The sequence below is a fragment of the Tenrec ecaudatus genome, chromosome 1 (assembly GCF_050624435.1).
Source record: "Tenrec ecaudatus isolate mTenEca1 chromosome 1, mTenEca1.hap1, whole genome shotgun sequence".
NCBI classification, from domain to species: Eukaryota; Metazoa; Chordata; class Mammalia; order Afrosoricida; family Tenrecidae; genus Tenrec; species Tenrec ecaudatus.
In genome coordinates this window covers 103176751-103202400 of record NC_134530.1, presented here as the reverse complement: position 1 = coordinate 103202400, position 25650 = coordinate 103176751, and the positions used below count along the sequence as shown (strand labels likewise).

The 25650-nt window shown below is 37.9% G+C and overlaps 2 protein-coding genes across 2 annotated transcripts in view; one reads left to right on the top strand and one right to left on the bottom strand.

Moving 5' to 3' along the window:
• Window positions 1-10058: 10058 nt before the first annotated feature.
• Window positions 10059-21275, bottom strand: FPGT (fucose-1-phosphate guanylyltransferase). Its single transcript, XM_075557328.1, has 4 exons — window positions 21151-21275; window positions 19106-19273; window positions 17907-17999; window positions 10059-15383 (listed from the first exon to the last, which is right to left on the bottom strand). The coding sequence occupies exons 1-4, from the start codon at window positions 21230-21232 to the stop codon at window positions 13933-13935; spliced, it is 1794 nt and encodes a 597-aa protein (XP_075413443.1). The 5' UTR covers window positions 21233-21275; the 3' UTR covers window positions 10059-13932.
• Window positions 21276-21359: 84 nt separating this feature from the next.
• LRRIQ3 (leucine rich repeats and IQ motif containing 3) overlaps window positions 21360-25650 on the top strand; it is a 210910-nt gene continuing 206619 nt past the window's right edge. The window contains exon 1 of the mRNA XM_075540081.1: window positions 21360-21422. The gene's annotated coding sequence lies outside the window, so the exon portion shown is untranslated. The remainder of the gene's footprint in view (window positions 21423-25650) is intronic.

Sequence of the window (25650 nt, the reverse complement as noted above, 5' to 3'; positions counted from 1 at the left end):
AACATAATAAACAATGATGACTAATGCTTCATGAAAAGAAACTGGGCTGCTTTTAAAATGCTTTTTTAAAATTGTAATTGATAAGACAATGAAGAACTAGATATAAAAACATTCAAGTTATTTTTTTAGGAAAACATGAATCCAGAGAAATAGATACAATATGAGATAGATTTTTGTCTTTAGATGCTTGCTTTCCAAAGCACACATTCAGGCTCAAATTGCAAGAATGGTAGGCTAGCTCAGGGTTTCAAAGTGAGAAGTCCTTGGATCGGTTCTCTTTATAGCGTTGACCTAGAACAACCATCCTCCCTTCAAATATACCTTTACATACACAGCAACCACTCTGTCAACCTTTATCTGAAACCAGAGGAATGGTAGAGAAGACTACTTTGGTGTTGAGAAAGTTGGGAAGAAATATAAAAGTGAAATATAGTCTTTGATATATTTTGGGAGTAGACATGCTTACAATGGATCTGTTCCGTGGATATGCAGAGTGTTGCGCCCAGAGCTTCAAGTCTTGAATTAAATCTAGCTTTTGGCAGAAGTGAATGCAAAGCCTCTGGAGGTGAGCCCATTTTTCCTAGGTCAAGGGTAACTTATACAGATAACGTTTCAAAGACAATGCAGGTAAAGATTAATGGCCACATATGCACAATAATCTAAGATGAATAGGAAGGATCAGCGGTAAACCCACACCAAATTTAACTAAGAGAAGTTATGAGACATAGTTTTCAAAGCACTTTATTTACTTACCACATTTAAAGGGGTCCAAGAAACAATAGTGACAAATACATATGCAAAGAACAGGAACTCTTTAGAATTAAAGATTTTTAGAATTAAACAAAGGATAATCTGTGTATTAAGAATATTTTTAAAATCATCAATTATTTCCTATCACCCAAATTATGTTTAAGAAAAAATTTCAACAATTACATTGCGTGTTCATTTTAAGTCACACCTGCAATTTCAACCTGAGAAGGAAAACACACACAAAGAAATATATTGATAAACTTAATAATTATGTTTAGAATAATAATAAAGGTCAGTTATGTTTTATGTATTTATTCTGTTAATTCAGTTCAGTATTTTAATTAAGAATTTTCAGATATCAAAGGGTGTTATTTACAAATAAATTTCGTAATGCTTAACTCTTCTTTCCTAAACGACAGCTAGCTATTAATTGCTGAGCTCTTTTGGAAAATTCCTAAAATTTCAGAGGAAGTCACTGCGTGGTGCAAATGGTAACAATTTTGGTTGCTAAACAAAAAAATTAGAAGCTAGCGTCCCTGCAGAGGTGCCATAAACAGAAGTTCTGGTGGTTCCCTTCTGAAAAACCGATCATTGAAGTCAAGTGGGGCATGGTCCTCTTCTGGCCACATGGGGTCTCCATGACTGAAAATGGACTCAGTAGCAATGGGTAATGTTTGAGAGATGACTGTGGAGTAACTATATTTATGTTTTTGTTAGTAATTCTCAAATGCACATGGAATCCATACTTAACCCAAAATATGGTATTATTAGACACCTGTTATTCCTTGATTCCTTTCTAAAAAACTTATTAGGAGTTCCTGCTATGATGACAGTATATTTTGTACATTTCTTGGAATAAATAATGTAGAGAAATCATTCAAATGCATATTTAGTGAGAAGCCATCTGGCTTCATGTGAATTTATGAATATTTTAGCTTGCTCAGCTAGTCAAAAGTAAAATCTGGCACTAGGGATTATCATGCAAATTTGTGACAGTAAAAAATGCTTCTATAAAACAGTGATTGACACACATATTAAGACAGTGTCTTTCTTTCGTTATGGATTGAGCCCACTTAAATATGTGCAGCATTGCACGCTTAGATTGGAAGCCCTCACTGTAACTAAACACGAAATATTCTATTAAAATTGTTTGAGATAAGATGATCTTAGAATTGAGATTTGAATTTATAGGTTATTTTGGTTGAGACTAATATGGCAATCAGACCCTTCATCAATGAGCTTATTACTCTAGTTTCTGAGCATGCGGTTGGTAGACAACTTTTGGCTATTAGCCTCATTCAAGTTTTGCCTCCGCTGCAGATGGCTATTTTACCTCAGGTCCGTTTAGTGGTGATTGATATGAGGGTATGCATCTTAGCTACTCAGTTCCAATTCAGGACAACGTTGAAGCACCATCCCAGCACCAGAGCTCTTCCTGACATCTGCCAACCAATTCTGTGGAGGAGTCTGCATCAGGGTCACTCTCCTCTCTTCTTAATCCCATTTATGACCCTTTCTTCCGGAAGTGCTGCTCTCCAGCCTATTCTTCAAGCAGTTTCCTGTACTCTGCTCTTCAATTCCCTCTCAGATTTGGCTTTTGAGGAAATTCAAACTACAGCCTTTATCTATTTCTTACTTTAACAAAGAGTTCCTTCAGAAATACTCCCTATATTTTCTACCATTTTGTCTAAACTTTTATTGTATTGATATTAACCACTGCCCTAAAGATGCATTGGTTAATCACCAAAAGGTTAGCAGTTTAAAACTACCAGATGCTCCTTGAGAAAAGGATGTGTAAAAATTGCAGCCTTGGAAAACCTGTAGGGCAGTTTTACTCTTTTGTACCGGGTTATTGTGGACACAATCAATTTGACAACTGTGGGTGAGTGGTAAGCATTGTTGTTGGCTATTGTCAAGTCAACACATGGTGGTATTATGCATAAAACATGATACAGCCCTTTTCCATATTCCTTTCGTATATTTGATTACATTGGTGAGGCTACTTCAACAAACTACCTCCCGGAGGGTTATCTTCTGCGGTGCCATGAACAGCTTGCTTTTGGCTCATCGAGCTGGGGCCTTGTAACTTCCATAAAGTGACTTGGTGGGTTTGTGTCAGTAAGTGTCTATGGCCCACCAAGGGGATTGGATAGGTTGACAATTCAAATGAAGTGCATAGAAACCAAAGGGATGAGACTACACAAATAAGAGGTATAACTCTTGTAGGGTATCGGCAAGTTTTGCCATCCTACTAAATTTAAAGGGAACTGATATCGGAAATTAGAGGGGCACCACACACATTGTCATTGAGAAGTACCAGGAGTGTAACACATACTCTGGACCTACGGTTCCTGTACTGGGAAGTCCTTAGACTCAGGAGTCAAGGAGAGTTATGAAACTGATGTACTATAACATTGTGTTCAGGAGTGACCAGGGATCGTGGAAATAAGACCAGCCCAAGATGGGTTGATGGACTTTCTGTAAACAGAACAAAGTGCTCCAATGGGAGTCCTGGCACATGAAGTGAGAGAAAAAGAGCCATATGTAGGATGAGAAGATGACCTAAGACCAGTAATCAGAAGACAGGCCTAAGCACAAGCCCAGGGAAGTTGTTGTGTTGTTGATGTTGTTAGGTAACATTGAGTCAGTTCTGACCCATAGCTGCCCAATGCACAACAGAAAGAAAAACTGCTGGTCCTTTGCCATCCTTATGATTATTCCTGTACCTGACACACTGTGTCCGTCCATCTGGCTGAGGTTCTGCCTTTTCACCCCTCCTGCATTTTACCAACCATGATGGCCTTCTCTCCTGACAATATGTCTCAAGTATGTAAAATGAAGTCCTGCCGTCCTAGCCTCCGAGGAGTCTCTGTCCATGCTTCTTCAAAGAGAACAGTGTGTCTTTCCAGCAGTCCCTGGCACTTTCATTCTTCACCAGCATCACCATGCAAACACACGATTCTTCTTCAGTGTTCCTTATCTGATGTCCGACTTGACATGCAGACGAGGCCAATGAAAACGCCATGGCTTGGGGCAGGCACACTTTATTTCTCAAAGAAACACCCTTGCTTTTCACCCTCTCAAGAGGTCTTGTGCAGCAGGTTTACCTCATGCAACACATCTTTTGATCTCTTGACTACTGCTTTCGGGAGTTTGATTGTGGATCCAAGCAAGTCAAAATTCTTGACAATTTCAACCTTTCTCCACTTATTGGTCTAATTGTGAAGATTTCACTTCTTGATATTGAGTGCTGATTTATACTATTCTTGATCCTGATACAATCCTTGATCTTCATCAGCAAGTGCTTCAAATCCTCCTCATTTTCAGCAACAAGGTTGCATTATATGCATATACAAATTGATAATAAGCATTCCTTCAATCCCTTTGCTACATTTTTTTTCATATAAGTAAGATTTTCTGATGATTTGCTCAGCAGATAGCTTGAACAAGTATGGTAAAATGATACAACCCGGATGCACGTTTTTCCGTGATTCTGAAACCATGCTATATTTCGTTGTAATTTTTTCACGTGTCTCTTGGTCCCTGTACAAGTTCCTCGTGAGTTCAACAAAATGTTTGAAATTCCCTTTCTTCTCAAGGTTATCCAAAGTTGATCATGGTCCACACAGTGGAATGCCTTTGTAGAGTCAATAAAACACAAGTAAACATTTTTCTGGCACGCTCTGCTTTGAGCCAAGATCCAGTTTATATCAGCAGTAAGTCCCTTGTTCCACATCCTCCTCTGAATCCAGTGACTTTTTTTGTATAGTTTGAGAAGAGGCCTGCTTATTGGAACAGAGGAGGAGATGCCTTTCTTAAAGAACTATATCCTGAGTCATTTCTGTTACTTCTGAGTTGGTCCTGATCCTGAGTTAAAATGTTACTTTCCTAAAATATCCCACAATTGTGAGTGTGAGCTGTGAATTCCATTCAGTTATTACAATTAATTTTTGAATCCAGCAGATAGAGAGAGAGCTGTGGCATGGACAGCAGATATCAGAGTTGGCAAAGTTACTTGACAGTAGAGGTATGTCTGAGCACTAATCGCATTTGAGATGATCTTGACACCATTTCTCCTCTTTCTTCATGAAGTTAAATAAGGAAATCCTATACCATGCCTCATATGTGTGTGAAAGTTGGATATTGAAAAGGGAGGAGTATTGAAAGTATGATGTACTGCCAAAAGGAAAAACTGACCAGTCTTGGAAGAAGAATGACCAGATTGCTCATGCATGTGTTGCATGAGTCTGAAGAGGAATTTAATGGACTGGTATCAGACTGGTAATATTGGACTGGATCCACAAGACTTTGTGCCTACTGGCCTATGATCTTCCTGCATTCAGCATCATTGCATGTGTTTCGTGAGCCTGATGAGGATTTTATAGATTGGTATTGGATTTTCTTAATAGTCAATTGTTCTTGTACATAAAGTTCTTTCTTATACACATATGAGTGTCCATAAATTTGTTTCTCTAGTCTATCCGGACTAACACATTCAAGTGATTACCAAGTATGACAGTAGAATGTTAAAAAGTTGTATGGATTTTTATCCTAAAGGGAATATTCAAGGACAGGAAAGTTGGATGCAAGTGCTGATCAAATTTAGTAAAGCAAGTTTGAAATAGTTATATTTATTTTCCTCTTCAATCCCCATGCAGCTCAATGTCAATCTTCTACAATATCTTTCCTTTCATGTTTTTTCACAACTGTACCTCCAGACACAATTATAAAAGTTGTAGTTTGTTTTCATTGCATAAATGATAGGCTCACACCTTCGAAACAATAAAAGGTTTTCATTAATCTATGCAACAATAAATGGTAGCTCGAATTAGAATCAACTGACATAGATCTTTGGTTATGCTGTCAATATGACTTGGTGAAGAATTGGGTCACACATTATGAGAGAAAACATGAGAGGGGCGATGGGTGAGTTTTAAACTGTTACCTTGTGGATTTCAGGAGGTAGCTGTGTCATTAATTGAGATACAAAGCTAATCCAGATTGATAAAGGATGCTTAGTGTTATTTATTTTGCCTAATGCAAAACATTTTAAAATGGATTTTTTATAGTTTTACTGGAATGTACTTCGCTTCTCATGGAATTTCATTGTCCACGCATATTAAGATTTGTGTGCGGTCATGGTCACCATCGATGCCAGAACATCTCGGACTCATTGGGAGCTTCATTTCTCCCATGATCCTCTTCCGCCGTGTTCCTATCCAGTTACTATTGTTGTACATCTACATATCCTGGATTTCATTTATAGAAATCATACAAAATACAACCAGAGAGCAAACAAACACAAACAACGACTAGACAAAATATAGAAAAGCTTGAGTCAGAGAGAGGGCAGAAAACAGTAAAAGCTGCAAGAATTGTAAATGCGTCAAAGGGGAGCTTAAATGATAAGGTATTCCTTTTACGTTATCCATCTGCTTTCTGTATTATATACATACATCTTGATATCAACCAAATTTCTTGACTAATTTTGGTTTTAGCTAAACAGTGTCACAGAAAATCATATTACAAAGTTTGGATACATATTGTCATTACTTGAAAGTTTTCTGCTTGAATAGAAAATATCAGTACAGCTTTTAGTATTAATAAGAAAAATAACTTATTAAAATTGCAAAAAAATAGCATTTTCTCTTTTTTATTAGTTGGGATTTAATACATATATCATACCGCTCCATATTTCAATGACATCGAGTAGAATTTTTAAATTGCTACCAAAATCAATTTCCAAACACATTCTTTTTTCACCTAAATACACCTACCATAGGTCAGTGGATTAAATGGATCCTGAAAATGGATGTCGAGTTTCAATTGTTATCCACAGCTTTCTGTAAACTGAGTGCTCACAATTTAAGATCTGATACAATTGCCACATTCTGAATTGTTTTATTACTTAGAAGGCTTGGATTAAAGGTACAGATGTGCTTCTTTTATGTGGATTTAGATGGCCGCTTGTTTGAAGACAAGCCTTTAAGACCCCAGATGGTATTTTTCTTATAACCTGGCCCCATATGGTTTCTTCACCACACATTGCTATAGCATCGATCTCTTTAGTAATTTCTTCATGAGAGTGAGCATGGAGCCAGGCCATGTCATAAGAACCAATTGTTCTTATATTGGGACTAGAATTAAGCATCAGTTCCAAATCCATTCATATATCTATTGTTTATATATGAGGGGTAACAAAAAATGGGAAATTTTTCAAAGCTATGAGTTAATTTTTTTTTTTTTTGCAGAACATCCTCATCACCTTCAAAATCCATTCCATTTAATACATTTGTCAAATCTGAAATTCCACTCTTAGAAACATTTTTCAAACTTATTTCTTTGGCTGGCTGGCAGCACCTCCCTCGTTTCTTTCTTCACCTCTCTACAGCATAGCAATCACTATGTTTTCATGTCCCTCTGCATTCACGGAAACAAAACGAAGTGCACGGAGCAAGGTCAGGGGTGCTAGGCAATAGAGGCTAGCTGTTGTTTGACAAAAACTGGTGCACTGAGATGGCTCGTGAGCAAGCAGATGAATTGAGGTGCAAAACCAGTCCTCTGGCTGCCACAAATCAGGCCTTTTTTTATTGCATAATGTTACGTGATCTTTTCAGAACCTCTAAATAGAAAGTTTGAATAACAATCTGACTTGGTGGAACTAACCCCAAATGCACTAGGAGTCAACATTTTCTTACATTCAGGAAGTTGATGAACATCCAGAAGGAGGTTTTCCATAAATCGACATTTCACCTTTTTTGAAATGCGAAAACCATTCATACACTTGAGTTTTTCCCACAGTGTTGTCCTTGTAAGCTCTGTTCAACATTACAACAATTTTTGCATCATTTTTCTCAAGAAGGAAACAAAATTCATAGCTGCACACTGTTCTCCTAACTCAGCCATCACAGAAAACGAGGTTTGAGCCAAACTGCTTTGATGAAAAGATTCACTGTGACCAGAGAGAACCTTCCCAGGCAACACCACTGGATGTACTAATGCACCAACACAGAGGGAGTTGCTTGATGCTCACCTGGTGGGAATAAATGCGCCCTACCAATGCTCTGCTCTACCCAGCACAATGCTAGCCTTTGGGGAGGACCCCTCATGTGTCGCTGGTTCACATTGGAGGGATCATTGTCATTTTATGATGGAAGGATGAGTGCTCTTTAAATGGAGATATCTATTGAACTTTTCCAGTTAGGGAGCGGTATGGAGCAGCAGCTGCATATACAAACATAGAATGGATTCAGAGTTGACTATATTGTGATATAAAATATAGATAACTTCAAAAATATGTAAATGAAGCACATAAAAATGTCTGTATCCTGATGAAATAGTTTGGGGGAAAGGTATTTTTGTTCTTGTTCTTTACTTTTGTTTTATGGGAAATTGCAGATATTTGTAACCTGAAATTTGGGAATAAAAAAGATTCAAACACAAGAAGCATGGATATTTTCTCAAATTGCCCCCTTTCTCATCCAATCCAGGGCAAATATTTATTTTGGATTTAAAAATTCAGCAATTGTAACAAGCAAAAATAGTATTTCTTTAAAATTAGCATTTCCCCAACAATAACTCTCCTTCCTTCCTCTGCATCTGCTAACTTCTTTATATAGCTCTGAGTAGATAATAGGAACTATTAACTTTATGCAATTATAATTCAGAGATAATCTTTAGTATTATATTTCATTAAAGATTGATCAAAGTGATATAAGTAAAATGATATACACAGTGGATTGTATAATTTATTATTTTGTCATTGTGGGTGCACATTAAAATCTATACATGTGGATCACTTGCCATTATCAGTTTTTCCTTTGTGTAGAAAAGGTTTTCTATTTTTATGTTTTACTGAAAAATGGCTGAAACTTCTCTGAAGGACAGCACAGTGGTGGACATAATGTATTTTCTCAAACCTCAAGGCTAAAAACAATAGGCAAGAAACCAATCATGTAAAACTTCATTGAGCAGTGCAACAGTTTCAACCTGCAAATGAAACAAACACTGACTTGATTTCAAGAGTGGCATCTTAAATGATTTTTGCCTAAAGATGTAAATACTTTTAAAAATGCTTTTCTGAGCAATGCAACACTGCTTGAAGCAAAAGGTAAACAAACTCTCACTTGAACTAACTAAATGTTCTGCAAAGTAAAAGTGTACTTGTGAAAAAAATTGTTTTTTGAAAAAAGTCATTCACATGTATAGCTTACTTATTCAAAATGTGTTTTCAGGACATGGTTTTAGAGAACCTCGAAGGAGGCTGGAGATTCAACAAGCAGCTTGGTAACACATCATAAAACTGTGCCCAAAGAATGTAGAGATTAGAGTTTAGATTATTTCGGCCATTCATTGAAGCAGAATTGAGGAAATTTAATTCTGGTACAGATAGCAAGGAAATGACAGTGGCAGATGGATTGTGCCAGTTTTTAGCAATCAGAGATGAATTGCTCAGTTTGAATAGTTGGATTTTATACTTCAGGAGGCTGAGAGAGTCCCTATTGCCCGAGGCTTTTAACAGATAAACTATTTGTCCAACCAGCCCAGGAGGAAACATTAGCTATTAGTTTCAATCACTTACATGAATTAGCAATAGTATTCTAGGTATGAACATCTTTAGATACAATGTCAACAATGAACCAAAAGGAGTCTGATAACAGGGACTATTAGTGAGCATGTGCCTGAACCCCCAGTTCTCTAATATATTAGTCAATAAACCAAAAGCCAAATCACGACCACTGAGTTGATGACAACTCATAGTGACCTTATAGGGCAGAAAGTTTGTTTCAGAGACTCTAACTCATGACAGGACTGGGAAGCCCCTTCATTGTCCGTGGCAGCAGCTGGTGGTTGTGGATTACTGACCTTGATGATCACAGTCCAATAATCCCTGTAACCAGGATATAATTATTTTGTGCTTTTAGAATTAAATTAAAACCACCTATAAAATCTTAAGGAGCCCTTGTGGCACAGTGGGTGACATGTTGGTCTGAATCAGTCAGCAGTCCACTTACCAACAGCTCCATAGGCGAAAGGAATCTTTCTAAGAATCTCACAAATATTTATATCCCTGAAAACCAAAGGGTCATTGAGTTGGCCTCAAAGGGATAGAAGTGGGATTATAATTTCTTTGTATTGGAAGGCTAAATAAATTTGCTGAGGAAAAGGTAACCACTTAACAAAAATATTGTTTTCCCCTATCACTATGTAAATGATATTCTAAGTTAGAATTTCAGAGTGATTTATTTTTATCATTTTTAAAATGTTTAATATGATACATCTAGGTATTGAATCCACCTTTTATCCCTTCCATATTTTAATATCACTGAAGAAAAAGACAACTGATAATATTTGACAATTATCAAATAATTACAGAAGATGAATTATATGAATGCAGTGCTAAGATTGGAGGAGAGCTTATTAAAAACCTGTATTATGCAGATGATGCAATCTTGCTTGCTGAAATTGAGGATTTGAAGCACCTGCTAATGAAGATTTAGGACTGCAGCTTTCAGTGTGGTTTGCAACCCAAAGTAAATCAACCAGTGTTTTCACAACTGGCCAACAATCAGCAGTTCCAGAAAGACAAAAAACTGAAGTTCTCAAAGATTTCTTCTTGGTTGTATCCACAATCAATGTCCATGGAAGCAGCAGTCAATAAACAGACAACACATTACATTGGGTAAAACTGACACACAAAACCTCTTTCAAGTGCTGAAAAGCCAGGATGTTACTCTTAGAACTAAGGCACCTAACCCACCCACACCATGGCATTTTCCATTGCCTCGTAAGTACATGAAAGTTAGTAATTGAATGAGGAAGATCAAAGAATCAATGAATTTTAATTTTGGTGGTGTGATAGGTAGGTTTATTATGCCAACCTGGCGAATAGGAACATGTGGGATCTATGGGTCCGTTTGAATGTAGGGCAATGAGATAAATGGCTCAGCCCACCCCTCTCTTTTGCTCTCTGATGATCTGAGAAGCTTGCAGCTGCTTTAGCTGGTTCTCTGCCTTGTGAGCTACATAATCTGTGGGACAGCCAAATTGTGGATCCTGTGGCTAGAGCTTGAGATTCCTTCAAGACCTGCTTCATCATGCTGCTGCTGGTGTGTACATCGCTTGAGCTTGAGGCTGGTGGATCCTGTTGTCTTGCATTGCTTGCGTTCTATATCCCATCTGGGCCTGCTTCGCTAAGCTCCTACGCTGCTGGTAGTGACTCATACTGCTGTTTGCTCCCTGTGGCGACTACCTGCATTAACCGAGGGAAGACTCAGCTGTCTGCTTCCTTGATCTTGGACCCAGCAGCCCTCCTGAGTTGAAGGACTCCTAATATATAACTACTCCACGAAGTGAGTTGAAATGAGCTCTCTGTACTGTTGTGTGGACCTTTTAGCTGTTATACTCCTTCATGCTGCATCTATCTATCTATCTATCTATCTATCTATCTATCTATCTATCTATCTATCTATCTATCTATCATCATAAGTGTTCTGGTTTTGTTTCTCTAGTGAACCCTGTCTCACACACGCAGGCTGGTGAAGAATATTGAAAAGTACCATGGACTGTCAAAATAATAATGCCTTGGGAACAAAAATGGCAATACATCCTCTCACATATTTTTGACACATTATCAAGAAACACCAGTTCCTGGAAAAAGAAATCATGCTTGCTAAAACAGAGGGGAAGAAAAACAAGGAAGCCCTTGGCCAAGCGGTGCTGACATGGTGGCTGTAACAACGCTCGAACATGAGAACTGCTACGAGGATGGGTCAGCACGGAGTGGCCTGGCACTCTGCCTAGTCATGCACTTGAACGTAGGGCTGCTGAGTTGGAGTAGACCCAGTGGCACCTAACATTTCCTAGGAGCCAACAGGCAATTTGTTGTTACTGTCTGCTCCTACATGGACGTCATCATGGCTATGCATGTGACGGTCACGCACACTGTTATTGACGTGTGTGGTAGCACTAAACAACAAGCAATGAAGAGGCACTAACATATCCTTACTGGCATTTTTAAATCAACTAGAATTAATGCAGCCCATGCAGGCTTATGATTAAATTATTGAATATTAATTTTTCAGAAACTTCTGACTTTTAACAGAAGCCTCTGGGGTCTTTTGATGAAATGGAAAAAGAGAGAAAGACAGAAAGAGAGAGAGAGAGAGAGAGAGAGAGAGAGAGAGAGAGAGAGAGAGAGAGAGAGAGAGAACGAACTGGGTTTTTGTTTAACAGTGAAGTATCAGAACCCAAACTTTCAGAACAGGTGTCTGCACCTTGGAGGAACATCCAGATAGTAGCCTGGTGGATCATTCTTAAAAAACATAGCCTTACAAATACTTTTGGAGAATAGAAGGTGTTATTGGGCAGAAACACATGCATATCAACAACTTTTGAGTATTCAAGAGTTTTGCTCTGAATATGAATTTTTAGAAATGTCTTAACTACATTTTAGGATTTAATTTTGCATAGTTTATATATCTATACATATACATATATCAGAATGACAAGAATTTGCATCAAGACACATATAAAAGCTTTACATTAAATATAAAAATCCCAAATAAGGAAAGCATCAAATCCCATTTTATTGTCAGTAATTTTCTTAATGGTTAATCACGTAAGTAGTGTTTTAGATGAGGTGAAGGGCAGTACTGAGTATGTACTGAAGGACAAATACATGACATCCCTCTAAAAGCTGTGTAAATCAGTGATCAATAAATATCAAACAATAACTCCTGTCTATTTTTATGTTCTCTTCAGTGAAAAACAAACAAAAGAAAAATTCCATATAAATACCATAATTAAGGCCCACAGGCATGTAACTTCTGTCTTACCAAACAGTATTTTCATGATTATTTACACAAAATAAAGATTTACATATGCATTAAGAATTTGTTTTCATTTCCATTTATCCATATTAATTTAAAACACTAAACATTGACAAATCGTGTCTCTTTGAAGTGTTGGAGTTTGATAGGAAGGCATTTCACATATGCGCTTACACAGAATAGAAACACGTAACTCGGGGTTCCAGTCAACTTGTATTTCTTGTAGCAGTTAATCACCTGTGGATTATCTTTCTCTTCTAAAGGCTCTTTTTTGCTAAGTGTTCATCGCATGTTATTCCTCCTCATCATCAATAGAATGGGTATAAACCACAGAAACAAAAACTAAAATCAGTCCATCTGACAATTTAGCAGTAATATTAACAGGACCACTTAGAGAGAATGAGTGTAATGGCCAAAATGAAGTTACTGTATATACTTGTGCAAAAGTTGAGTTTCTTCAGCACATTTTTCATGGAGTTGTTGTGGTAAAATTAGGTGCCTCGGCTGATATTCGGGTCAGCTTATACTTGAACATATACGGTAAGTGATTATCAGTAACTCTCAATTATCCTTGGAATTATGCCTACCTTCCACACAGAAACAACTATGCATATGAATGTGTATTCCCATGAATAGAAGTTTAAAGAAAATTACTAAGAAAAGTAAGAGGGCTTCAAGAAATTCATGGAAAAGGTAATCTTTTAATTCTATTTGATCACAAACTTTTTGAAACCTCTTGTATAAGATCGTGTTCAACTTTATAAGCGAAAAATAACACATATACTCTCATTTCACATGATTGATAAGACAAATAGATATGACAAACAAAAAATTTAACATTGATTTCAAGACTCCTTGTATCTATCTATTAAAATATTCAGATTAAGCATTGACTTAAGTGAATTTTTTTCTCGTGTGGATTTGTTCCTAACATGTATTCCTATAGTATTCTGAAGGCCCTATATGTGCTATTTTTATTAGTTCCTCTAAATCGGGCTACATTTCAGATGAAAATTACAGATAGACACTAAGAACATTATTAGAGAGGCCAAAAGAAGATGGTTAAACTAAAAGAATTTCTAGAAATTTTTATTTAACACTACTATGAACACATTATCTTGAAATATTCCTAAAAAATGGCTTATCTATATATTTTTGTAACTAGTGTTATTTATTAATATTGTAATAGTTTTAAAATAAGTTTCATTAGTTCAATTCAGTGGACTATTTTTTAACTGGCAACTCTGTTCAATTAAACGTAGGCACATTACACACGGGCCCCTCATGAAGTTTGTGGAAACAATGCATTGTCTTTTACTTCCACTTTCTCACAAACTCTCTGAAGCTCTCTTTAAGATGTCTCTAAATCTGACTTTTCCTTTAAATTAATGTCTATAAAAATTTGTTCTCTATAAGCTACCATGTCTTCTACATCTTTACAGCCAAGCATGTCTTCAATAGACAACAGTTCATAACTCCTCAGGTTGAAGGCAGACTTGTTTTTTACAGCACTTAACATCTTTAAGGATGTTGTAACTGAATCACTCAAAGAACAACAGACTGGGAAAATGCGAGCAGTCCATAAGCTTAAACATGTCCCGTTTCCAGAGAACAGTTCCTTGGTAGCTCTAAGATTCCAAAGATCTAAGCAGGACAGGAAAGAGACTCCAAAGAAGTGAAGGAACTGTATATCTGACAGTGTTTTGACAGTCTTCTTCAAGTTGTCTCGCACTCCAAATACCATACTTGAATAACTCAAGTGTTTATTTATCTTTAAACTTAAAGAGCACACAAAAGAATATGCAGGCACGGCAGTATTTGTTGTGATGTAAGAACCACTAATAATGCAGTTCTCTCCAACTGAAACATCAGGTTCCAATCTAGAATACTCCACGACTGAGCCAGGTGCCACCGAACATCCCGAATCTAATATACTTTGAATAATACAGGGTGTTTTTTCAAAGTACTCTGATACTGCTGGAAAGATGCTAGAGGCTATGAACTGCAAGCCAAGCTCTGCCTTTAAATTGCTGTCTGATGTCAAATGAAACAAGTACTCTTCAGTTGTTCCAATGTGATAAAACTTGGAGTTATTAAGAACAACAACATTCAGTGATGTTCCCTTAAGAAGATGAAATATTCTCTGTCTCATCTCTATCAACTCTGACTCTTCTTTAGTGACGTTTGATGTGTTTCTAGTGTACTCCATGGTTGCTCCAGGTCCCAAAGCCTGAAGAAAGTCTCCATATGCATCTATCTCACAGTTTAATGTGCCTAAATTTTCATAAAATAGAAGTAACTTTTTCATAGATTTATGATCCATATAAAATACGCTGTCTGTGTAGACATATTCAGTGTCTAATTTTAAAGGAGTGTTATCTTCAGCAAAGTCCTGCTTGGGAAATGGTCTGGCTCTACACACAGCATTACACTGGTGCATCTTTTCTATACTGGGCTTATGAAGGAAACGATAGCAACACCTGTACTCAAGGTCTCTGTATTCTGAATGATCACAAGGTTCTAAGACAAATACGCCATGGGTTGTACCTACCGTCAAACTAGACGGATGAGCTAAGGCAGTAAATCCAGGCTTGTCAAAGCTAATACACTCAGATTCTCCAAGACTATAAAGTTCAATATCATCTGCACAGGTAACCAGAATTCCAGGGTTCATATGTGAGGGAAAATCAATGTACATGGCTAGTTTTAAGTCTAACATATGATAAATGGGGTTACCAAGAGGCAGAGCGGTGAAAATTTTTCCCAGAGCACTTGCATTAGGAAGGCGCTGACTGTAGCCACCTATAAAATTAAACAAACAAATAATTGTTTAAAAATTTATTATTGTTCATAAAAATTTAAAACCTCAGAGGCATCAGCTATAATTCAAAATAATCAGTTATAATTCAAGTTATCTTTAAAGATAATGAGTACAATATAATTCAGGAGAGAATAATGAATTCCAGATTATAAATTTAAAATGCAATTCTTCTAAATGATTTGGTTCTTCTAGATTAGGAAACAATTGCAATGTACTGTATAGTTTGTAATTGTTTAAAATCAAATATATAACTTATAAAAAAGACCATGGGTTAGTGTTAGATTATCTAGTGTTTAAATTTCAAACATCTTCATGCTGTTTAAGCTCCTGAATTAGGATCTACCTTCAGAGTGGGAAAATTGTTAAAAGAACGAGTAATTCATCAAAAAATGTACCACATATACTTGTGTATAAGCCGAGTTTCTGTGGTAAAATTAGGTGCCTCTGCTGATATTCAGGTCGGCTTAGACTTGAGTATATACGGTGATAACCATTTTCCACATACAGTGTTAAAACCTTTTAAATTTATGCTTGTTTCAAATGTAAATGTTCCCTCCTGTACATTGATCCTAACTTATCAATTTTTGAAATGTTTTCTCCTTAATATATTATATACTTTATACATTTTAAGGCAATTATAGTGAGAAGCAGCATGACATACTAAAAAGGGTCACACAAAAATGAATTAAAATTCAATTTCACCACATTTCAGTTGCTTACCTTTGGATAAACAATTTTCCACTAAATTTCAATTTTCAAATCATTAAACGTGGGAAAACAACTAACTTACCATGTTTCAGATCGATAGAACGAGAGTAATTCAAGAAAGTATCACTACTAGGGTTCTCGTTCATACATGGTCAGACTTATTCCAAACAAGCCATGCTTCAACATGTCTCTTTGATCAGTGGATGGCTAGACAAGTTTTCAATAATTCACTTGTCCTAGAATGCCTTCAAAACGTGATCCAATACAAATAAAGGCTTCTGACTGGATCTGAGGAACCAGTTAAACTCAGGCAGGGAGATCAGCTCAGAACGTTATGGAGACCATTGTTCAGAATTCAAAGGGTCCTATCTTGACTCCCCCGCCCACTACCACCCCAAAGGGCCTAGTATAACCATTGAGACTTACTCTGAAGAAATTTTAAATCTGCACTGATTAAAAAAAAAAAAAGCCAAGGAAGCTGCACCGTGGAATTTTTCCATGAAAACAATGTGCCCATTCATCCCTTGAGGTTATGAGGGCTGTCTTATCAGAATCTCATTTGGAAACTTACTCCATCCATGCTATGGGGCGGATTTTTCCCCTTCACACATCGTTTGTTCTTCAAACTTAAACGAACATTTAAAAGAAACATAATTTGAGGATGTCAAAAATGTCTTGGTATAAACTCGAAAAGTGCAGAATTATTTGAGGAAGGTTTCCAGAGATGGAAACATTGCTGTTAGAAATGCATATACCTGGATAGAGGGTCTGAGGAGAAACAATAGCTTTACCTTTAATCTGTTTGTTTACTACAGTCTTCTATGATTTTAAGGCAATTTTTTACTTAATCTCTTATATAAAAAACCTTGATATATATTATTCAACAGAGAAAAACTATGAATAACATTCTTTGTTGAAGAACTAGTCGATAGTGGTATCCAATTTTAGCTGCTTCACATTTCTGGTGGGTCTGAGTACAGAACTGCAACACTTTAGTTTGACACTGGCCTTATCAAGAATGAGTGCTCTGTAAAAAGGTAATGGTAAGAATTAGAAAGTGACTTGGAAGCCAAGTCAATGAGTGGTTCTCAAAATCTATGTCAGTCAAGGAAAAAATTTCATGAGACTTCCCAGTATGTTGCAAAAAAACAGAAAGTTTCATATAACCAAATATTTATACAACTACATTTATTTAACTAAAGAGACTATTATTGGGTTAGGGTTAGGGAAAATAAACAAATAGACTATTCTTAATTCTGAGAGCAAGCTTTTCCAAATTTTTTGGTTATAAAATGCTCTCTGTATGTATGTTTTCCCCCATCCATACTTGTTAAATTTATTTTTTGTCGCCACATTTTCATTTTTTAAAACTTTATGTTATGGGTTAGACCTTTGGGGCACCAATAATAAGACAAAAAAATACAAGGCAGGAAGTTTTATTAAAGTCTGACCATCAGAGGTAAGCCAACCTCTTAAACAATGCTCTCTGAAACTTGCCTAAGAAATGGTTGTACTTTAATAGGCTCTGTTCCAGGAAAATAACTTCTATATATATATATACACCAGAAGAGACTCCATTAAAAATTTCAAAGTGTATTTGATCTGCAACTTTAAGGACATTTAAATTTTTCAAATAACATGCTGCGTAAAACCTAACCATATGAAGAAAAGCGTGACATATTTGTTTTCAAAGCAGAACAACATAAAAGGCTAAAGAAGGGGAAAAGAAACACTCCAGGGTATCAGTGATGAAACACTGAAGAAAAAAAAAGTAAATTAGTAAAGAATAATTTTACCAGAGTGAATTAATAAGATGGTAAAGGAATCCCATTTATCGCCATATAGCTTTTCCAAACACTGAAGGGCACAAAGTGTCGAGCCTCCATTTCCTTAAAAATAAAGTTAGAAAATATACTTTATTTCATAGATACCTACTACAACTTCATAATTATGGTAAATTAAAAATTAGAACTTCAAGGACATGACTTCTGACTACCATTCACTAGGTGAAAAGACTGTAAAGCTATTGGCAAAGGAAGAACAGTAAGTGTACATTTCGCTGAAAATAAGCAATTAACAATGAAACCCAGAAATAAGTCCTCAGTAATAAATGAACTACAATTATCATGAGAATATTAACTGAAACAATGGTAACTTAACCAATCTGCAACACTAGAGACTGCAAACAAAAGTCATATGGCATTGCAAATCACAAAAGTTATTTAAACAATTTTACCATAATCATATATTCAAGTTAGAATTATTTCCAAAAAGAAGTTTTCTAAAATCTAGTTATTTGGTTAAGTTATTCAACTTCATGTTCTGTATTCCCCTCCCTACACCACCTCCACCCCATATGATGAGAATAATAAAAGTATGGAGTCCGTAATTATGAGGATTACAATAATGTTGCATAATTACAACCCCAATGTACAATAATTCAGTATGTCCTTTATCAAGGAGTCCAGTTTATGCAGTATATAAAAAATTCCCTCTAGGAATATGTCAAATATCTTATTTGAAGTGGAAGGGCAAGGGACACCTTAACTGGTGGCTTTATGTGAATATTGTCTAATACATAAGCCACCAGACTGAGCTATTCTGCACTGCACGTTGTAGGCCCAAGAGTGCATGTATATATGTTTTTGCCTTGCTGGCTTCATGAACATTTCTTAAGACACTACGATGAAGAGAAACTCTGAGAATCCTAATGATAGAGTCCAAAGGAATCTTCCCCATCTGCGTGTCACTAAAAGTAATAAAATTGTCTTTTAAATAATACCATAGAAGGTTTTGCCTCCACTCAGTGTGAAACAGGGTTGTTACATCCTTTCATCTCTCTAAAGAGTTGATTGAATTTAAACGGAAAGGTATTAGTGCAGGGTATGTACGGAAAGATAACATCGTTTGGTATTTTCTTTAAAGCACAGAAAAGTTGTTCTTCAATGATTCTTATTCCCAGCATTTGTTAAAGAGCAGACCATAAAATGTATACCAATTTTGGCTCCAGTGGGATCAACAAAAACATGATATTGAACTCCAAGGGGTAATTCTCCCCTTTTCAGTTTTTCTGTTAGCTGCTGCTTGTAAGCACATTTCTGTTTTTCATCAGCGGCTGTTATTGCAACAATGTCCCAGAATTCTCCAGGTGCCACAGGTTTGCCTATTCAAAAAAAGAAAAAAAATTATGAACATATTTAGAATTCTCAGCTTTAAACTTTTTCCCAATTTAGAAGGGAAAAACAGAACATTTACTGTCATCACAGATCTGTTAGGTTTAGAGCCAGGGTGACCGCTGGTTGAGGAAAACATGAAACAGAATATAAATTGAATGGTAAAACTACCTCCCCCAAAATCTAGGCAGATAATATTTGGAAATTGACTAGAAAAGCCTCAAAAGAGCTGGACGAATAATATCTAGGAAATGACCAGCAAAACAACTCCAAAGAATTGAACTCATAGGGTGTGGAAACAGGGAGCGGTGACTATAAAAAGCAGATACACCAACCAGACCTTTCTCCTGAGCTACTGGCTTGCAGGTGCTCAAGTGTACTAAACTTTCCTGTGCTTTACTGAACCTCAGTGCTTTGACTTTAAATAAAACTTATGATTTGCTGCACTGCTGTGTGTCTTGGTCAAATTCTTTCTCCCAAAAGACTAAGGAATAAAACCCAGTTGGGGCTCAACATAACAGATCTACCTTCTGTTTGGGAGAGAAGGTACTAATTGGTGGTCAGTCATTATAATCAAGCAGTCACTGGGTGATGCAAATGGTTCAACACTCAGTTATTAGCCCAAGAGTTGGACTCCCCCGAAAGTCTGCTAGTGAGATGGGCCTGGCGGTCAGTCTCTGAAGGGCACATCCTTGAAACTCCCAAGGGCTTCCAGCAGTCAGAGTTGACCTGGTGGCAACAAGGCTGATCAGAGGGGGTTGTGAAAATGGCTGGAGCTTGTTGCTAAGAAAGGTAAGAAAGGTTGGTAGGGGGACCAACAACAATCTACTTCCATAAGTGATCCCAAGCCTATGGAAGAGAGGACTCTTACACACACAGGCTAGAGCCAGCTCAAAGGCAAGAGTTCTGTGTCACCTAAATAGTTCTAATGCAGGCTGTCCACACATTTTCCTCTCCTCCTTTAGATGACTAGATCCTCTTCATGTTCTAAACACTTTTAGAAATTCTGAAAGAGGCAATGTCTGGATTAAGGAAGGTACTTTGATTTACCAAAGACTGCTGCTGAAATTCTTATGAGAGGGCAGTGGGAAAAAATCATGAAATTTATTTGAAAACCAATTTGCACACATCAGGGCTATTTAATGCTTGTTGGTTAAGAAAGATCCCACCCAAGGATTCTTTCCTTAAATGTTGCCTTTGTAAATCTAAGCACTCTTGCTCTTACCCTATCTTGAACCATGCAAATTCAAAGGCTATTAGATTATGATAGCATTCTCAATTAACAGAAAAATTCCGATGAACTCATTAAAAGGCAGACTGTTGTTCCCTGTTTATTGATAAACCAGATGAATAAATGTACTTTGGATTTTTTTCCCCCTCATTTTCTTGATGCCAAACTTCCTTTTATTTTTCAGCCATTTCTTGAGTCTGTGAAGCCCGATCTTACAGACGTTTAAGATGTGGGATCAGGTAAGGTAAGGATTACATTTATTTGTAAGAGTTAAAACAATATGCCTCGGCGCTTTGAAATTGACTCAAAGTATTTTTCTTTTGCAAATGAGCTAAACACAGGCAAGACTCCTGTGGACATTTTTCCTACTCGGTCACTGTGCGGCTGTGGTTAGTGTTCCTTCCCTCCTTCCTACTACTTTGTTCCATTTTGACATCTGTAGCGCTATGGGAAGAAGCCACAACTAGGATCAGGAAAGGTAACGCTAGGGCAAATAGGGGAGGCACTGGAAGAATAGACAAGGCCCGGCGGCCGCGGCCGCAGTTGGGGAAGCGGGAAGGGACGGTCCAGCGACTCTCCTGCAGCACAAGCAGCCTCCCTCTGCTGCCCGAGAGCGCTCCGGGCCGCCCGCGGTACCTCTCAGCGCCGAGAACCTCTCTAACTTCCGCAGAGTGGCTTCGCGCACAGCTGCGGCTGGCGGGACCCTGGCGGCCGCCATAGTTCAGTACGCCAGCAGGCCTTGGCGGCCCAATGGCCCCGCCCCTTGCCAGGAGCGCATGCGCCGTGCGGTGCCACCCATTTCCGGGTTACGTACTGGCTGCGCCCCGCCCCCTCAGTGCGTCACCCCGACAACCACGCCCCTGGCGCGTCTGGGTGGCCTCTCGGAAAGCCATGGGGTTAACACCGAGGTAGGTTTTGTTTCTATAGCAACGGCTTCAAAAGCTGATGGCCACCTAGTGACTTAGAGGATTGTGCCTGGTCCTGGACTCTTGCTCCCAACTCTAGTTTTGCAGCCCAGTGGACCCGGTGAGTGGTTCAAGTTGGGCGGCAAAATTGCTAGGTCCGATCCTCGGGAGACTACAGCCAAGCTTCCAAGTTTGTCTCAAAAAGCCATCTGTCTTCTCTAAGTGATGGTTTGCTTCCGCCAGGAACAATTCGTTTCCTATGAGACCTCTTGCCAGTGGTTTCTCCTTAGGATCCTTTGGAACTAACTGCCCCCAGCCTCTGAGGGAGATATAGAAGTTGCATATTTAAAATATGCATTGTCTCCAGAACCTTGACTTTGGAGTGTTTGTTTTGTGCCTTTCCTTGCATCACTGAAGACACTAAGACTAGAGAGCAGTGCTCATTTTATTACCAAGATGTAAAACCTTATACATCTTGATATCATTAAGGTTGTAGCCTGCAAGCAGGCACCCAACAGTTGCGGTATTTTGGTTGCTTCTCTGCCATGCTTTTGCATATTGCAGAGTCTGCTAGAACTTTTAGTAATATCCTTCGGGAAAAGTCAGCCTTATGAAGTCTGTTTTGGGAAGGTGGTGGTCAGGGCATTTCTCGTGTTGAGAAGGAACACTGGTGGCACAGTGACTGAAGTCTTGACTGCCAACCAAAGGAATGGGGGTTGAACCTTCCAGCCAACTGTTCAGCAAGAGAAAATGAGGCAATCGCATCCATAAAGATTTATAACCTCTAAAAACTTGGATCAGTAAGGCCAGACTATTGATAGCAATGTGTTTTTCTTTGTAGGACTCCCTAGCTTATAAAGAGGTTTACAGAACAATGCCTTCATTCTTACTAGGCTCCATTATATCCGTATCCTATGCTTGGTGACTCTGTTTACAATGGAATGAAACACTGGGCGGTCCTGCCCCTTCCTCACAATTGTTACATTTGAGCCCATTGTTAACAACCACTGTGTCAATCCAATTTTGCAGAGCCCCTTCCTCTTTCCCCTTTCTTCTACTTCACCAGCCCTTTGTCTAGGGACTGTTCTCTCCTGGCAACCTGACCAAAGTAGAGGAGGGGAAGTCTTGCCATCTTCTGTTCTAAGCCATAGATCACAGTGAGTGATCTAGAAGTCACAGTGCCCTGGCTGCTGTAGTGGTAAACCTCTGGACTGCTAGTCAAAGGTCAGTGGTCTAATACCACGAGCTGCTCTCTGGGAGAGAGGTGTGTGAGTCGGTTTACATACAGCTAAAAGCTATAGAAACTCAATGATCAGTAGACTCTGTCCGAATGGTCCCTCTGAGTCAGAAGCAAATGTATGGCACACAAAAGAGAACATTTAAACAAGATGTTTTAATATGAAACTTAGAATTTGATCTATCATACCATGTAGTTTGGTTTATTTTTAAAAAGTCTTTATTGAAGATTTCATTGGGATGTAGGCATTGAATACACTGCAGGCTCTAGTTATAAACCACTTGTTTTATTCTTCTCAAGAGTTAATACTGTTATTTATTCAGAGAACACATTTGGGAAAGTGGCAGTTTTACACATATGTATATACATGTTTAAGTATATATAAAGCATACATATTTTATATACTCATTTTCATGTTATCATTTAAATTTTGTTGAGTGTGAAATAAAGACAATTCATTGTTGCTGAAGAACATTGGGCATGCAGAAAGCAAGTGAAGTGGAGGAATTAGTGTGATGTAATCTCAGAAGAACCTGTCAGATACAAGCCCCAGTGTCAGACAGTGTCAAACATTCTTGAAAAAGAGTGTCGGTGGCTAGGTTGAAGTAAGCTGTTTATTGTTTTTAGGTGCCATTGAGTCAGTTCCAAGTCATGCCTACCCTGTTTACAGCAGAACAAAACACTGCCTGTGCCTGCACTATGTTCACAAATATTTCTATGCTTGAGCCCACTGTTGCAACCACTGTCAATCCATCTTGCTGAGGGCCTTCCATGTTTTCATTGACCCTCTCTCTACTTGACCTGGGATGACGTCCTCTCCAAAGACTGGTGTCTCCTGAAAGCACACTGAAAATACTTGACACAAAGTCGCCCCATGTTTACCTCTAAGGAAAATTCTGGATATACTTCTTTCAAGACAGATGAATTGATACCTTTGGCAGTCCGTGGTCCTTTTCAATATTCTTTGACGACACCACCACAATTCATATGCATCTATTCTGCTTCAGTCTTCCTTTTTCAATATCCAACTTCTACATGCATATGAGGGCATGCATGGAAAAGCCAATAATCATGGCTTGGATTCAGGGCCCCTTAGCCTTACAAGGAACATCCTTGCTTTTCAACATTCTTAAACCTCGCATAGCAGATATACCCAATACATTGTATCATTTGATCTCCTGACTGCTGCTTCCATGTGCTTTCATTGTGGATCAAAACAAGATGAAATCCTTGACAACTTCAATCGTTTCTCCATTTATCATGAGGTTATTTATTGGCCCAGCTGTGAAGATTTTTGTCTTCTTAACATTGGGTTATCATCCTTATTGGAGACTTCTTAAGGCTGCAATCCTTGATCTTCAAAATCAAATGCTTTGGGATCTTTTCACTTTTAGCAAGGAAGATTGTATCATCTGATCTTGCAGATTGTTAATAAGAATTTCTCCAATCTTGAGGCAGCATTCTTTGTAGCATGTAGCTTCTCTCATATTTTTCTCAGCACAGAGAGTGGATAAGTATGATGAAATTAAACAACCCTGAATCACACCATTCCTGATTTTGAACCACAAAGTATTCTCTGATTCTAATCACACAGTTGCCTCTTGATCCATGTAAAAGTTTCCCATGAACACAATGAAATGTTCTGGTATTCCCATTCTTCCCAGGACTCTCCATAGCTTGTTATGATCCTCGCTGTCCGATGTGTTGGCATAGTCATTAAGGCACAAACATCTTGTTGGTACTCTCTGCTTTTAGCTCAGATCCATGTGACATCAGCAATGATATCCCTTGTTACAAGTCCTCTGCTGAATTTGGCGTGTACGCCTGGTAGCTCCCAGTCAATGTACTGCTGCAACCATGATTGGATGATTTCAGCAAAATTTTATTTGCATATGATCTAATGAGACTTTTCTATTATTTGGACATTGTTAGCTCACCTTTCTTTGAAAAGGACACAAATACGGATCTCTTCCACTCAGTTAGCTAAGTAGCTATTTTCCAAATTTCTTGGTATCAGTGAGTAAGTACGTCCAGTGCTTCATCAGCTAGTTAGACATTTCCGTTGGTATTCTTCCAGTGCAGCTTGGACCTTTCCCTCTGCACCATTTGTCCTTTCCTATGCTACCTCTGGAAATGGTGGAATGTCATCTAGTCTTTTTTGGTACAATGACTCTGAATCCTTTCCATCTACTTTTGATACTTTCTTAACCATTCAATATTTTCCCCATTGTGTTAGTATGGGTTGACTAGAAACAAATTCATAGATACTCATGTGTATAAGAAAGAGTTTTATATAAAAGAGCAATTGAATATCGAGAAAACATTCCAGCCGAGTCCAAATCAAGTCCGTAAGTCCAATATTAGCCCAAATGTCCGATACCAATGTATAAATTCCTCTTCAGACTCACGAAACACATGTAATGATGCTGAATGCAGAGTGGTCACAGGCCAGTGGGTAGAAAGTACTGTGGATCCAGTGGTAGTGTAAGCATCTCAGCACTGGTGTGGGTCTCCACCTGGTTCCTCCAGCTCCAGGGCTCTGGCTGCATCAGTGTGGGTCCAACAGGCTCGTTGTCGTCAGTAATGTCTCACAGGGAGTGAGTGAGTATCCTGCTTCCAATGAGCTATTTATCTCCTTAGCGACCCCAAATGAGGTCATCAAAGTGTGCCTGATTGACAGGCAAACTCCACACTTTCACTCTTCAGTCTCAAGTTGACAACGGATTATGTAACTACCACACCCACATAATCTTTCATTATTGCAACTCAAGGCTTGAGTTTTTTCTTGAGTTCTTTCAGTATAATATTGGGCATGGTCTTCCTTTTTTGTTTTCTAACTGTAGGACTGTGTATATTTAATTAAAGTATTTGATTTTTGTCTTCTCTAGCTGCTCTTTGAAATATTCTTTTTTAAATGTATTTTATTGTGTTTTGGAGAGAGTTTACATAGCAAATTAGGTTCCAATTAAACAATTTCTATATATATTGTTCAAT